The sequence below is a fragment of the Labrus bergylta genome, chromosome 1, assembly GCF_963930695.1.
Source record: "Labrus bergylta chromosome 1, fLabBer1.1, whole genome shotgun sequence".
Classification (NCBI taxonomy): domain Eukaryota; kingdom Metazoa; phylum Chordata; class Actinopteri; order Labriformes; family Labridae; genus Labrus; species Labrus bergylta.
This window is the reverse complement of record NC_089195.1, coordinates 7,762,595-7,774,568: the sequence shown is the minus strand read 5'-3', so window position 1 is coordinate 7,774,568 and position 11,974 is coordinate 7,762,595. Positions and strand designations below refer to the sequence as shown.

The window sequence follows — 11,974 nt, the reverse complement described above, 5'->3', positions numbered from 1 at the left end:
CAGGTACTTTTATTATAGTTCACATTCACACTTTTCTCAGTTTTTCTTCTTTGGTGGTTGGTTCTATATTCATTTAGCCTCTGCTGCTCTCCCCTTTTGATCAGTGGTCGACTATAAACACAATCCCAGTGTCACAGCATTATTCATCCTTACCACAACACAATGCAGAAATCCAGCTGTTACACATGTCAAGCTCCAATCAGCTTTCCTCTTCTGCTCCTTTACCTCCACCTAGTGCCTCCACCTGGGAACTGCACTGCAACCCCAACTACAAAACAAAAACATGATAGCAGTGAACACTGGTGTAAACAAAGTGTCCTTGTGTTTTAATGTTTTTTTCCATAACCAGCGTGTGTGTGTGTGTGTGTGTGTATTTTGCATGCAGCAGCACACACTGCTGCCCTCCTACACCCCTGTGTGTGAGATCCAGAGAGACAAGCTGGTCAGTCATAACAGAAGAAAGACAAACTACTCATACCAGTCGACTGCAACCAGCAAGACATACACACAGAGGACCCTCAACAAGCCAGCTGTGGACATCTGGCTCTTTGACTATGGATTGAAAAGTAAGTTTGACAAGATTAAACTGTATTATTTTACCACACTTGTATAATAAGCAAATGATTTGCAGAGCTTCCCTTCTATTTTTCCACCTGACACAGTTTTCAATTTTACACCCAGCACTCACGTTGATTAAATAGCAAATTAACTCGTGCCCGCTGGCGTCCAGGAGTGTGTTTGTCATAAAATGAGGTGTGGTTACGACACGTGCAATTGTGGCATGTTCCCATCTTGAGGATGCAGAAAACCAGTGCAATAAGTTATGTTAATATAAAGAGTTCATACCGTACATGTTTACAGCCTGCCTTTATTTGATGGTGAGCCCACAGATTATTTGTTAACATAGATCTTGTCCACCATGTCGGCCTGTCTGGAGATTTTAATATTGAATTGATAAACTATTGGGCCTCATGTGGAAAAGGTCTCTCCTTCTTTTTGATGCTTGGGCAAACTATAACTTAAGTCAGCCATCGACATATTTCATACCATGTGCTTTGTGTGTTCTGTGTGTTCAGGGGCTCAATGAAAGGAGAGAAGTTATATGAACCAAAGCTCTGCATATCTAAGAAGAAAGACTGAAGTCTGCTGTGTAAATATCAACGTGCAAGCCTGCAGGCACACCGAGCTCCGAAAAGGAATGAGAGCTATCACTCTGACTGGTTTGAGTCATTTTCCTCCCAAAACATACCTATGTATAATCAAGCCACTTATTCAATGGTCCAATTATGCCTCATTTAGCGCCCAGATTGTACAAACAAAATCTTGCCGGAAACGCCCTGAATCACAAGTTTTTCCTTTATCTTTGAATTAAATGATAAACACTAGTGTTAAAAAAGGAAACAGAATATTAAATTGACAGTTTCAAACGTTCAATCTTTGTACAAGTCATATTGTGTATTTTCATTTCCATGAGTAAAGAATTTAAACACCTTTAATGAAATTCATACCTTATTCTCAAAGTGTCAACTCAATTTGAAATGAAGCGACAGTGAACACTATTAAAGCACTTCAATGTTCAAGTTGACTGCACTTTGAATAAATATATCCACAAGTCTGTCGGCCTGATGACAAACAACGTGTTATAAAACAGCTGGGTATGAGAGTATGAGTCAGAGATAGGAGGAGACTTTATGAGAAGTATTTTACTTGCAGATATTCTTGTATTTAATAATGTTAAGATGGATTGTGTTCCAGTACAGCCAGTATTTACACTCTATGAGATCTTTGATTGTCTCTTTAGTTACCAAGTATGCTGAAACATGTGTGGTCACAAGCTATAAACAGCTTGTTCCCATTCTTAAGCCATCATTAAGTCATTTTTACAGTTACAACCAGTTACACAAGTACACACACATTGAACACAGTAAGACAGCTGAACATTATGACTATATACAACCATGATGTTCCTAAAACGTTTAACCTTATACAGAGAAAAGTTCCTGCTGAGAGAGACATGTGTGATTAAAAAGTGTAGAAAAGTTCAGGGCAGGCTGACATAAACATTTTCAAGATATCTTCTGAGCTTGAAGAGGAAGAATATGTGATTTTTCACACTTAAATGTAGCAGAAATCAAGTATATCCTCTGAAAATAACTGAGTCATGACTGTCTGCAATGAGTTTGACACCCGACTCCCACTGTCTGTGATGCTTTCTGAGTTTTCCGAGCCGTAGCTTCACTTTCTTAACATCGTCTGTACTCACTGCTTAATTGAATGTCACGTAAGCGTTTCTAGATCACGCTCATTTTGGGTAAATTTACATGCAGTGTGAAGATACCAGCATAAACATCGCAAGCATTAGCATGCTAACACAACAATGCAGTGCAAGTTGTTATGGCTTCATGCTGGTGCTCAAGGGCGACATCTGATGGATCAAAAAATTGTTCCACCTCTTATCTGACTTGATCTTTCTCTGGGCCTCTTCATAAATGCTGCTGGTGTAATGCCCACCATTTAACTGCACTATCTCATCTATCTTCTCAAACAGATCATTCACCTGAGTGCGATTGTTCATGCTCTTGTTGTCAAACACAATGTACCTGCTGTTACACGTTCTGATGAGCTCCTTGAGATCAGAGCTTTCCTCCAAAAAAGTCTCAATGGACTTCTGCCCGAGCTGGTCTTCCCTGGTGAAAAGTACAAGTGTGTACTTAGAGGCTTCTGCACCAAAGTTGTCCTTGATCCATTTAACCACGTTCTTCTCATTTTCTGTAAACCGAACATCCAGTCTGATCACAAGCAGGAACACATGGGGTCCTGGGACAGAGAGGAGGATACATTCCTCGATTTCTTTCAACTCGACTTCTGCTATCGACGTGTCAAAGATCCCAGGGGTGTCAATGAGGCTCACTCCTCTGTCTTTGTAGTGGAAGAATACTTTTTGACAAGTCTTTGTCACAGAAGATGCTGAGAATTCTGCCTTAAAGACCTCATTTCCCAGGATGGTGTTCCCAGTTGAACTCTTTCCTGAGCCAGTCTTTCCCAGCAGAACAATCCTGAGGTCTTCTTGAATATCTGGAGGGCCGCATACTGAGAAGAAACAGCAGTGAAACTATTCATTTGAATAATAGAGATGCAATCCATCTCATATAAAAGGGCATGAAAAGTGATCACATAAACCTTCATATAAATAAAGACACTCACCTTTAGTCGAGCGTAAAGCCATTCTGTTGTACAGAGAGAACTACCGGACCTTGATCCTCAAAATCTGTCAGTGTGTGTCTAAACCTTCTCTTTATTGTCTCATTACTCTCCTCCCCCTCTCTCTGACTTCCCCTTTTCTCTCTCTTTCTCTCTCTCTCTGCCTCACTCTCTCTCAGTGTTTCCAGAAAAGTGAAACTTAACTTGTTGGAGACAAAAACTAAACTCCTCATCATTGTGGCCGTTTTGTAGACAAAAGCCACTGATAAAGAAAACGGTATCAGTTGACCCTCTTATGATGTCAAGGTAAAACATTCTTTCATTGTCATGATGAACACAGTGCTGTGCAGTGAAGTGATATTATTATCCCTCCATGTTGCAGACAAATAAATTGAATAAAGTTAAAAAGAGCAAAATGTCTAAAACGACAACTAATGATGGGGTAAGAAAAAGTAAGCAATAAACAAACATTCCTTTATTTTATTTTAATTATAATTTGAATCCAATCTAGAAACTCTACTTGGCTCAAAACCTCAGTGTTGGGGTGCCGGTAGTGTAGCCGGTAGCGTAGCGTATCTTTTAAAAAAGACACCCTCAATGTTTCCCTCCTCATTCTACATGCTTCTTCATGTCTGTTTTATGGCGTCTGAACCCAGTGAGCTTCAACCACGATTTCAATGTTGATCTATGGTTGAAAACAGTGAAATCAGATTCGACTGTCCAACGACTCCTTTCATCTGTTATTCAACCAGATAAAGCAACAGCTAATGAATCAATGTGTCTGAAAAGACAATTCTGTTATAATTTTGATACATTTTTCAGTTTGAGGTAAAAAGGAGGACAGAGGTGATTATTATGGTGGCATCTATAAAATGAATGCCTTTTTATCTTTTAATGATTTACACAAGGTGTATTTATTTGTATGTTTCATCTTGATATATCTCTATCATATCTTAAAGTCTTGTAACTTTAAGTCTTCTTACACTGGATGGAAGTGACTTCATTATCTCTCTCTTTATTCTAAGCTCCAACAAGCTAACAAGCTGCCTAAAGCTAGATTCATATTTTACTTTTCCTGCAGAAACATGACACGAGAACACGCGAAACTAAACTTTTTTATTGGGAACAACTTTATTTTCTTAATAAGTAAAGAAACAAACGAGTTTACATGACTAAACTGTTAATCAATGTATATACAGCATGTGATACCTATATGATCAAAAAGAGTTTTCTGACCTTTAAAAAAAGACAAACTTTCAGCATCCTTATACTTTTGTTACTCCTAATGAAGTCTTGTAATGCAGACTCTAGTACAGGTTATTTCATTTTTACAAATTAAACAGAATGAATAAGATCATAATCAGAAATAAAACTCATAATAATGAATAAAGAATAAAATTATATTCAGGATGAAAGTGTTTCTCAAAGTAGGTTAATTCATTGTTCAAAGCAGACATGCTGGGACTCATACACAAAGCGCATACATGAAATAAGGGAAAGGAAATAAAAGTACTACCTCACACATTTCCTGAAAGTTATAGCATGACTAAACTATCTTTAAACTCTTGGAAACCTAAAAAATATTTTTAATAATCCCTGACGCAGCAGCCATTAAAGTTGGCCCAGGTGGGAGAGCAACGACTACTGCAGCTCCAATCAAGCCTGCACCTATCAGGGTTGCATACTTTACACAGGTGTTCCACCAACTACAGCCGCCCTTAAAAAGCCAACAATCCAAGAAAACCAAGCCAAAAAACAATTTTTTTAAACAATCAACAAGAAATTGTACCCAGGATGAAAAGTGTTTCTCAGAGTAGGACAAAGCAGCGACTTAGCCTGCAGCTCTAGGTCCAGCAGCAGCTCCAATAGCAGCAGCAGCTCCAGCAGCAGCAGCAGCAGCAGCAGCAGCAGCAGCAGCTCCAACAGCAGCAGCAGCTCCAGCTCCAATAGCAGCAGCAGCAGCTCCAATACCAGCAGCAGCAGCAGCACCAACTCCAACAGCAGCAGCAGCAGCTCCAGCTCCATCAGCAGCAGCAGTAGCTCCAGCTCCAATAGCAACAGCAGCAGCTCCAGCAGCAGCAGCAGCAGCTCCAGCTCCAATAGCAGCAGCAGAAGCTCCAGTTCCAATAGCAACAGCAGCAGCTCCAGCAGCAGCAGCAGCAGCAGCAGCTCCTGCACTTAACAGGGGCACATACTGTACACAGGTGTTCCACCACTCAGCTGACTTGATCTTTCTCTGGGCCTCTGCATAAATGCTGCTGGTGTAATGCCCACCATTTAACTGCACTATCTCATCTATCTTCTCAAACAGATCATTCACCTGAGTGCGATTGTTCATGCTCTTGTTGTCAAACACAATGTACCTGGCGTTACACGTTCTGATGAGCTCCTTGAGATCAGAGCTGTCTTCCAAAAAAGTCTCAATGGACTTCTGCCCGAGCTCGTCTCCCCTGGTGAAAAGTACAAGTGTGTACTTAGAGGCTTCTGCACCAAAGTTGTCCTTGATCCATTTAACCACGTTCTTCTCTTCTTGTGTAAACCGAACATCCAGTCTGATCACAAGCAGGAACACATGGGGTCCTGGGACAGAGAGGAGGATACATGTCTCGATTTCTTCTTTCAACTTGACTTCTGCTATCGACGTGTCAAAGATCCCAGGCGTGTCAATGAGCCTCACTCTTCTGTCTTTGTACTGTAAGACTACTTCTCTACAAGTCCTTGTCACAGAAGATGCTGAACATTTTGCCTTAAAGACCTCATTTCCCAGGATGGTGTTCCCAGTTGAACTCTTTCCTGAGCCAGTCTTCCCCAGCAGAACAATCCTGAGGTCTTCTTGAATATCTGGAGAGCCGCATACTGAGAAGAAACAGCAGTGAAACTATATGAATAATAGAGATGTAATCCATTTCACAGAAAAGGCATGAAAAGTGATCACATACACCTGCATATAAATAAAGACACTCACCTTTAGTCGAGCGTAAAGCCATTCTGTTGTATAAAGAGAACTACCTGACCTTGATCCACAAAATCTGTCAGTGTGTGTCTAAACCTTATCTTTCAGATCAGCTCTTTATTGTCTCATTACTCTCCTCCCTCTCTCTGCCTTCCCCTTTTCTCTCTCTCTCTCTCTCAGTATTTCCCAGGAAACTGAAACTTAACTTGTTGGAAACAAATACTAAACTCCTCATCATACCTCATTGCCGTTTTGGAGACAAAAGCCACTGATATAGTAAATTATATATCAGTGACTTACTCTCCCATTGATATGACCCCTTTAATGATGTCAAGGTAAAACGTTCTTTTATTGCCTGCTCCATTTGTGAGAAATTGTTCCCAGCCTGGAGAACAATGCACCAGTCAGTACTGGTTATAGGTCAGATGAGGTCACAGAGGGAGTACTTTAAAGAAGCATGCACTCAAGGAAAGACACTCACCTTCATTAGAGGGCAAACTCATCCTAGATAGAAAAATGACTCCTGATGTCTTATATTTCCCTCATAGTTAAGGCTCAAGGTTACATTTTGCATCACACAATAAACATCTACCTGGTTACTTCCCTGTTACACAGAGTATACATGAGAAAATGCAACAAATAAGTCAGTAAAAATCAATGAAATCATTGAGAATAATGAACTAAAAACACAACAAACAATAATGTACTTACAGAGTATTCACATGGGGTAATTGTTACACATTTAAAACCAATAGGAATCTATTTCAACAGAATATGGAATCATACTTAAACTTGCAGAGGAAGTAATCAACAAGGAAAATAGTACCTCAATAAGAAATGAAATAATTTCACGTCATTGGTGACAAGCTGCAGGGCAGGGTGTGCCCCATTGGTAGAAAGGATGGTAAACAAAGATGTCAACAAGTGTGGCCCTTCAGTCAGCATTACAGAAACAAGCTCAATGCCAAGTGTATTTTAGCAAACGCTGCCCGCCTCAGTACTGTCTGACATCTGATATTCAGTTCATCACCCACACGCCTCCTCCTGTAATTTATAATATATCATGAGCACTCTGCACATGGGCGCCTGAAGCAAGAAGGATGTTGAGGCCAGTTCTGAGGAGGTGGTAGTCTAATGCCCCCTGCTGGATCTACAAAGCAACATCAATTTACCCATGTGCATGCTGTCAAATTCATACAACTCAAGCAGACACTATAGCCAGTAAAGTCAATACATCGATTTCACCAGTTACAATCTGAGAGTCCATTTGGTCTTCTTTTGGTGGGTTTTGTCTTTAATGTGACAGAGGGTTTGTTTCACTTGTGTAGAATATGCACCATCTCTTTGTTACGATAACACAAAACCTCAAAACTCCACAGGTACTTTTATTATAGTTCACATTCACACTTTTCTCAGTTTTTCTTCTTTGGTGGTTGGTTCTATATACCTTTAGCCTCTGCTGCTCTCCCCTTTTGATCAGTGGTCGACTATGAACACAATCCCAGTGTCACAGCATAATTCATCCTTACCACAACACAATGCAGAAATCCAGCTGTTACACATGTCAAGCTCCAATCAGCTTTCCTCTTCTGCTCCTTTACCTCCACCTAGTGCCTCCACCTGGGAACTGCACTGCAACCCCAACTACAAAACAAAAACATGATAGCAGTGAACACTGGTGTAAACAAAGTGTCCTTGTGTTTTAATGTTTTTTTCCATAACCAGCGTGTGTGTGTGTGTGTGTGTGTGTGTATTTTGCATGCAGCAGCACACACTGCTGCCCTCCTACACCCCTGTGTGTGAGATCCAGAGAGACAAGCTGGTCAGTCATAACAGAAGAAAGACAAACTACTCATACCAGTCGACTGCAACCAGCAAGACATACACACAGAGGACCCTCAACAAGCCAGCTGTGGACATCTGGCTCTTTGACTATGGATTGAAAAGTAAGTTTGATAAGATTAAACTGTATTATTTTACCACACTTGTATATCTCACAGCCATGAATTTACTTTAAAAATACTTTTCAGTATTCTAGTATTTTATTGTATTAAAATATCTGTAGTGTAATGTGTATACAGAATTTATTTGTATTTACCCTATTAAATAAAATAAGTTAAATACTGTTCTTTAATCATGAAAGCTGCTGGTCTCAGGTTGATCCTTTACTGATGTATTTGCAGAGGCATTGCTAAAAAAAACTCTTTTATCTCAACAGTACATACCTGGCTGACAAACAAGAAGGTAACCTGAGAAGAGGAAACAGAAGAAAAGAGGAAACTTTTCAACACGTTTAAACATTTACATTCACTGGAGGCTGTACAGAGAAATTGTTTAGAGGCTTGACTGAATACTCAGTTATTGACCTCTTTGATAAAAGACTCTTTAAAGAGACACTTTTCTGAAGCTGAGAGCACTTTTTACTTCAGACATCATGGCGTCCACGGGTCTCCAGCTGCTGGGCTTGATGTTGGCCATGCTGGGTTGGGGGTTTGGGGTCTTGGTGTTTTCCACAAAGCACAAAGCGCATAAATGAAATAAGGGGAAGGAAATAAACGTACGACTTCACGACTATCCTTAAAAGTTACTGGTTGACATAACAATCTTTAACTCAGTATTTTTCTATGTTGCTAACAGAAGCTACACTTAGCATCAGATACTGCAACACATTGCTGTCTGTTCGACACAAACCTTTCCACTATAACATAATGTTCTTTAGATGAATAACAATAATGTTTGAAGAGTTTTGATCAGCCATCACAGAGCTTTAACTGTTCTCCTTGGCCCTATGTTATGTTAGTTTATGAGGTCACAGGTCACAATACCTATTCAAATAGCTGCTTCATTTCTGGCCACCTCTTGAATTTCAGTGTTTGTGGTCCTTATTAACTCCTGATAGAAAGATCTGGTTCTTTAGCAGCCCAATGCTTCACTATGATAACTAATAGTTGCTAACTTATAGTCTATCTGCACTTTAGTGAAAAGAATAAGTAATGATATTTGTATTAAAGGTGCTCCCATCAGAAACTCGCTAAGGTTGGCTGCTCTGGCTTACACAGATGATGTTACTGTTATTATCAGAAACCAAAAAGAGCTGGATGCTCTGACCTCTAATCTGCTGCTTCAGGTGCTAAATTAAATCTGGAAAAAACTGAAGCTGTGTGGATCGGTCCAGAAGAGAATAAAACAGATATTAGTGTCCAGCTAAGAGATGAAAGTAAAGTACTTGAGATATGGATTTATGGTAAGGACAGTCACTTTTTTTAACTGGTCTAGAAAGAGACTGAGATTAAGGATGAGGTTGAGAAATGGGAAAATAAAGATACCAGTTATAAAGGCTGTGTAAACATAGTTAAAACCTACATGGTGTCTAAATTTTTGTTTCTCTCAGCTGTGTTTCCTCCAGCTGTCATTTCGTTAAATTAATTGTGAGCAAAGCTTATTTGGGGAACAAATCAGGAAGTTACAAAAAGATGTCTGTTCTATAAAATGAAAACAAAACGGAGGTTTGGGAGCACGTGAACTTAATTTATAGTTGAAAATTCTCTTCATTGAAAATGTGTCCAATGCTTTGAGCAGGAGTGCAGCATGGACGGGTGGAGACCAAACACAATGGAATAAGTTAAAAGCAAGAGCTAGAACACATACCTCTTATTATAAGTTAACATTTGGTGATTTTAAAACAAAATATGAATATTTAGACATAAATGGACTATAGTTCGCCTACTAAAGAAATATATAAACATTTAAATGATAAGGTTAATGAAGGATAAATTGAATGTATTTCCAGTTGAATATAAATAAATGAAAATATAAGGGATAAATTACTTTCTGAGCTCCTCCGTGACGCTGCATGGTTAATCTCTGTTTACAGGCTTCCTGTGAGAGCTGTAGTTCAGTGGAAATGTTTCATCATAACTAAAAATTGTCCCATGATTTAATGCACCGAGGATGAAAACATTACAACATCTCTTGATCCACTTCTACCGCACACAACAGGTCAGATTTAAATGACTGATGTAGGTTTTAATGTTGTCAACAATAATAATTCTGTGATGTACGGATGTTTTCTCTGAACCGTTCACTGACAACAAAAGAAAACTTTTCTGGCTGGTGATGTTTGTCATAAACACAACGATCTGGAAAACCGGAGCAAAAGTTGTCATTAATCAGCAAAGGATTTGCAGAGATTCCCTTCTATTTTCCCACCTGACACAGTTTTCAATTTTACACCCAGCACTCACGTTGATTAAATAGCAAATTAACTCGTGCCCGCTGGCGCCCAGGAGTGTGTTTGTCATAAAATGAGGTGTGGTTACGACACGTGCAACTGTGGCATGTTCCCATCTTGAGGATGCAGAAAACCAGTGCAATAAGTTATGTTAATATAAAGAGTTCATACCGTACATGTTTACAGCCTGCCTTTATTTGATGGTGAGCCCACAGAACATTTGTTAACATAGATCTTGTCCACCATGTCGGCCTGTCTGGAGATTTTAATATTGAATTGATAAACTATTGGGCCTCATGTGGAAAAGGTCTCTCCTTCTTTTTGATGCTTGGGCAAACTATAACTTAAGTCAGCCATCGACATATTTCATACCATGTGCTTTGTGTGTTCTGTGTGTTCAGGGGCTCAATGAAAGGAGAGAAGTTATATGAACCAAAGCTCTGCATATCTAAGAAGAAAGACTGAAGTCTGCCGTGTAAATATCAACGTGCAAGCCTGCAGGCACACCGAGCTCCGAAAAGGAATGAGAGCTATCACTCTGACTGGTTTGAGTCATTTTCCTCCCAAAACATACCTATGTATAATCAAGCCACTTATTCAATGGTCCAATTATGCCTCATTTAGCGCCCAGATTGTACAAACAAAATCTTGCCAGAAACGCCCTGAATCACTTTGCACCACAAGTTTTTCCTTTATCTTTAAATTAAATGATACACACTAGTGTTAAAAAAGGAAACAGAATATTAAATTGACAGTTTCAAACTTTCAATCTTTGTACAAGTCATATTGTGTATTTTCATTTCCATGAGTAAAGAATTTAAACACCTTTAATGAAATTCACACCTTATTCTCTAAGTGTCAACTCAATTTGAAATTAAGCGACATTGAACGCTTTTAATGCTCTTCAATGTTCAAGTTGACTGCACTTTGAATAAATATATCCACAAGTCTGTCGGCCTGATGACAAACAACGTGTTACAAAACAGCTGGGTATGAGAGTATGAGTCAGAGATAGGAGGGTAGTTTATTAGAAGTACTTCACTGGCAGACCTTGTGGTCAGTGTTGCAAAGTCCCCTTATTATAAGTGACTTTGGACTTGTTTTTCTCTGAAGTTGCGCACAAATATTCTCAGTGGTGGGTTGCGTTTTTTTTTTTCAATTTACTTTATTTGTACCCGTAGATAAATGTGGTTGCAGGGAGAGTCACTTAATAAAACACAGACAATACATAAAACACACAAAGTGCAAATACCTGATTTGTATAGGTCATATTGTGTGTTTTCATTTCCATTCGTAAAACATTTAATGAAATTCACACCTTGTACTCAAAGTGTCAACTCAAGTTGACAAGTATAACAACGTGTTATAAAACAGCTGGGTATGAGAGTATGAGTCAGAGATAGGAGGAGACTTTATGAGAAGTATTTTACTTGCAGATATTCTTGTATTTAATAATGTTAAGATGGATTGTGTTCCAGTACAGCCAGTATTTACACTCTATGAGATGTTTTCTTGATGAGGCTGTACTTCTGTTTTCTCTTTTCTGCAGCTTTCTCTTTGAGTGTCTCTTTAGTTACCAAGTATGCTGA

The 11,974-nt window shown here is 39.2% G+C and overlaps 1 protein-coding gene and 1 long non-coding RNA gene across 3 annotated transcripts; one reads left to right on the top strand and one right to left on the bottom strand.

Moving 5' to 3' along the window:
• Nucleotides 1-431: 431 nt before the first annotated feature.
• Nucleotides 432-8,615, top strand: LOC136178581 (uncharacterized). 2 transcript variants are annotated; one of them, XR_010665956.1, is made up of 4 exons: nucleotides 432-566; nucleotides 1,077-1,220; nucleotides 7,920-8,100; nucleotides 8,373-8,615. It is a non-coding gene; the product is annotated as an uncharacterized lncRNA (long non-coding RNA). The 2 variants fall into 2 exon arrangements; XR_010665957.1 differs by lacking the exon at nucleotides 1,077-1,220 and having other exon boundaries at nucleotides 481-566.
• LOC136177001 (GTPase IMAP family member 8-like) lies at nucleotides 1,686-6,922 on the bottom strand. The gene is made up of 4 exons (XM_065959054.1): nucleotides 6,167-6,922; nucleotides 5,038-6,057; nucleotides 3,205-3,260; nucleotides 1,686-3,112 (listed from the first exon to the last, which is right to left on the bottom strand). Exons 1-4 carry the CDS (start codon nucleotides 6,186-6,188, stop codon nucleotides 2,393-2,395), a joined length of 1,818 nt encoding a protein of 605 aa, XP_065815126.1. The 5' UTR covers nucleotides 6,189-6,922; the 3' UTR covers nucleotides 1,686-2,392.
• Nucleotides 8,616-11,974: the final 3,359 nt, after the last annotated feature.

Coding starts and splice junctions, on each gene's coding strand:
- LOC136177001 (XM_065959054.1), bottom strand. CDS start 6,188: ATGGCTTTACGCTCGACTAAAG. Junction 6,058..6,166: donor GGCTTTACGCTCGACTAAAG/GTGAGTGTCTTT, acceptor GTTTCTTCTCAG/TATGCGGCTCTCCAGATATT. Junction 3,261..5,037: donor TGCTGGACCTAGAGCTGCAG/GCTAAGTCGCTG, acceptor ACAGATTTTGAG/GATCAAGGTCCGGTAGTTCT.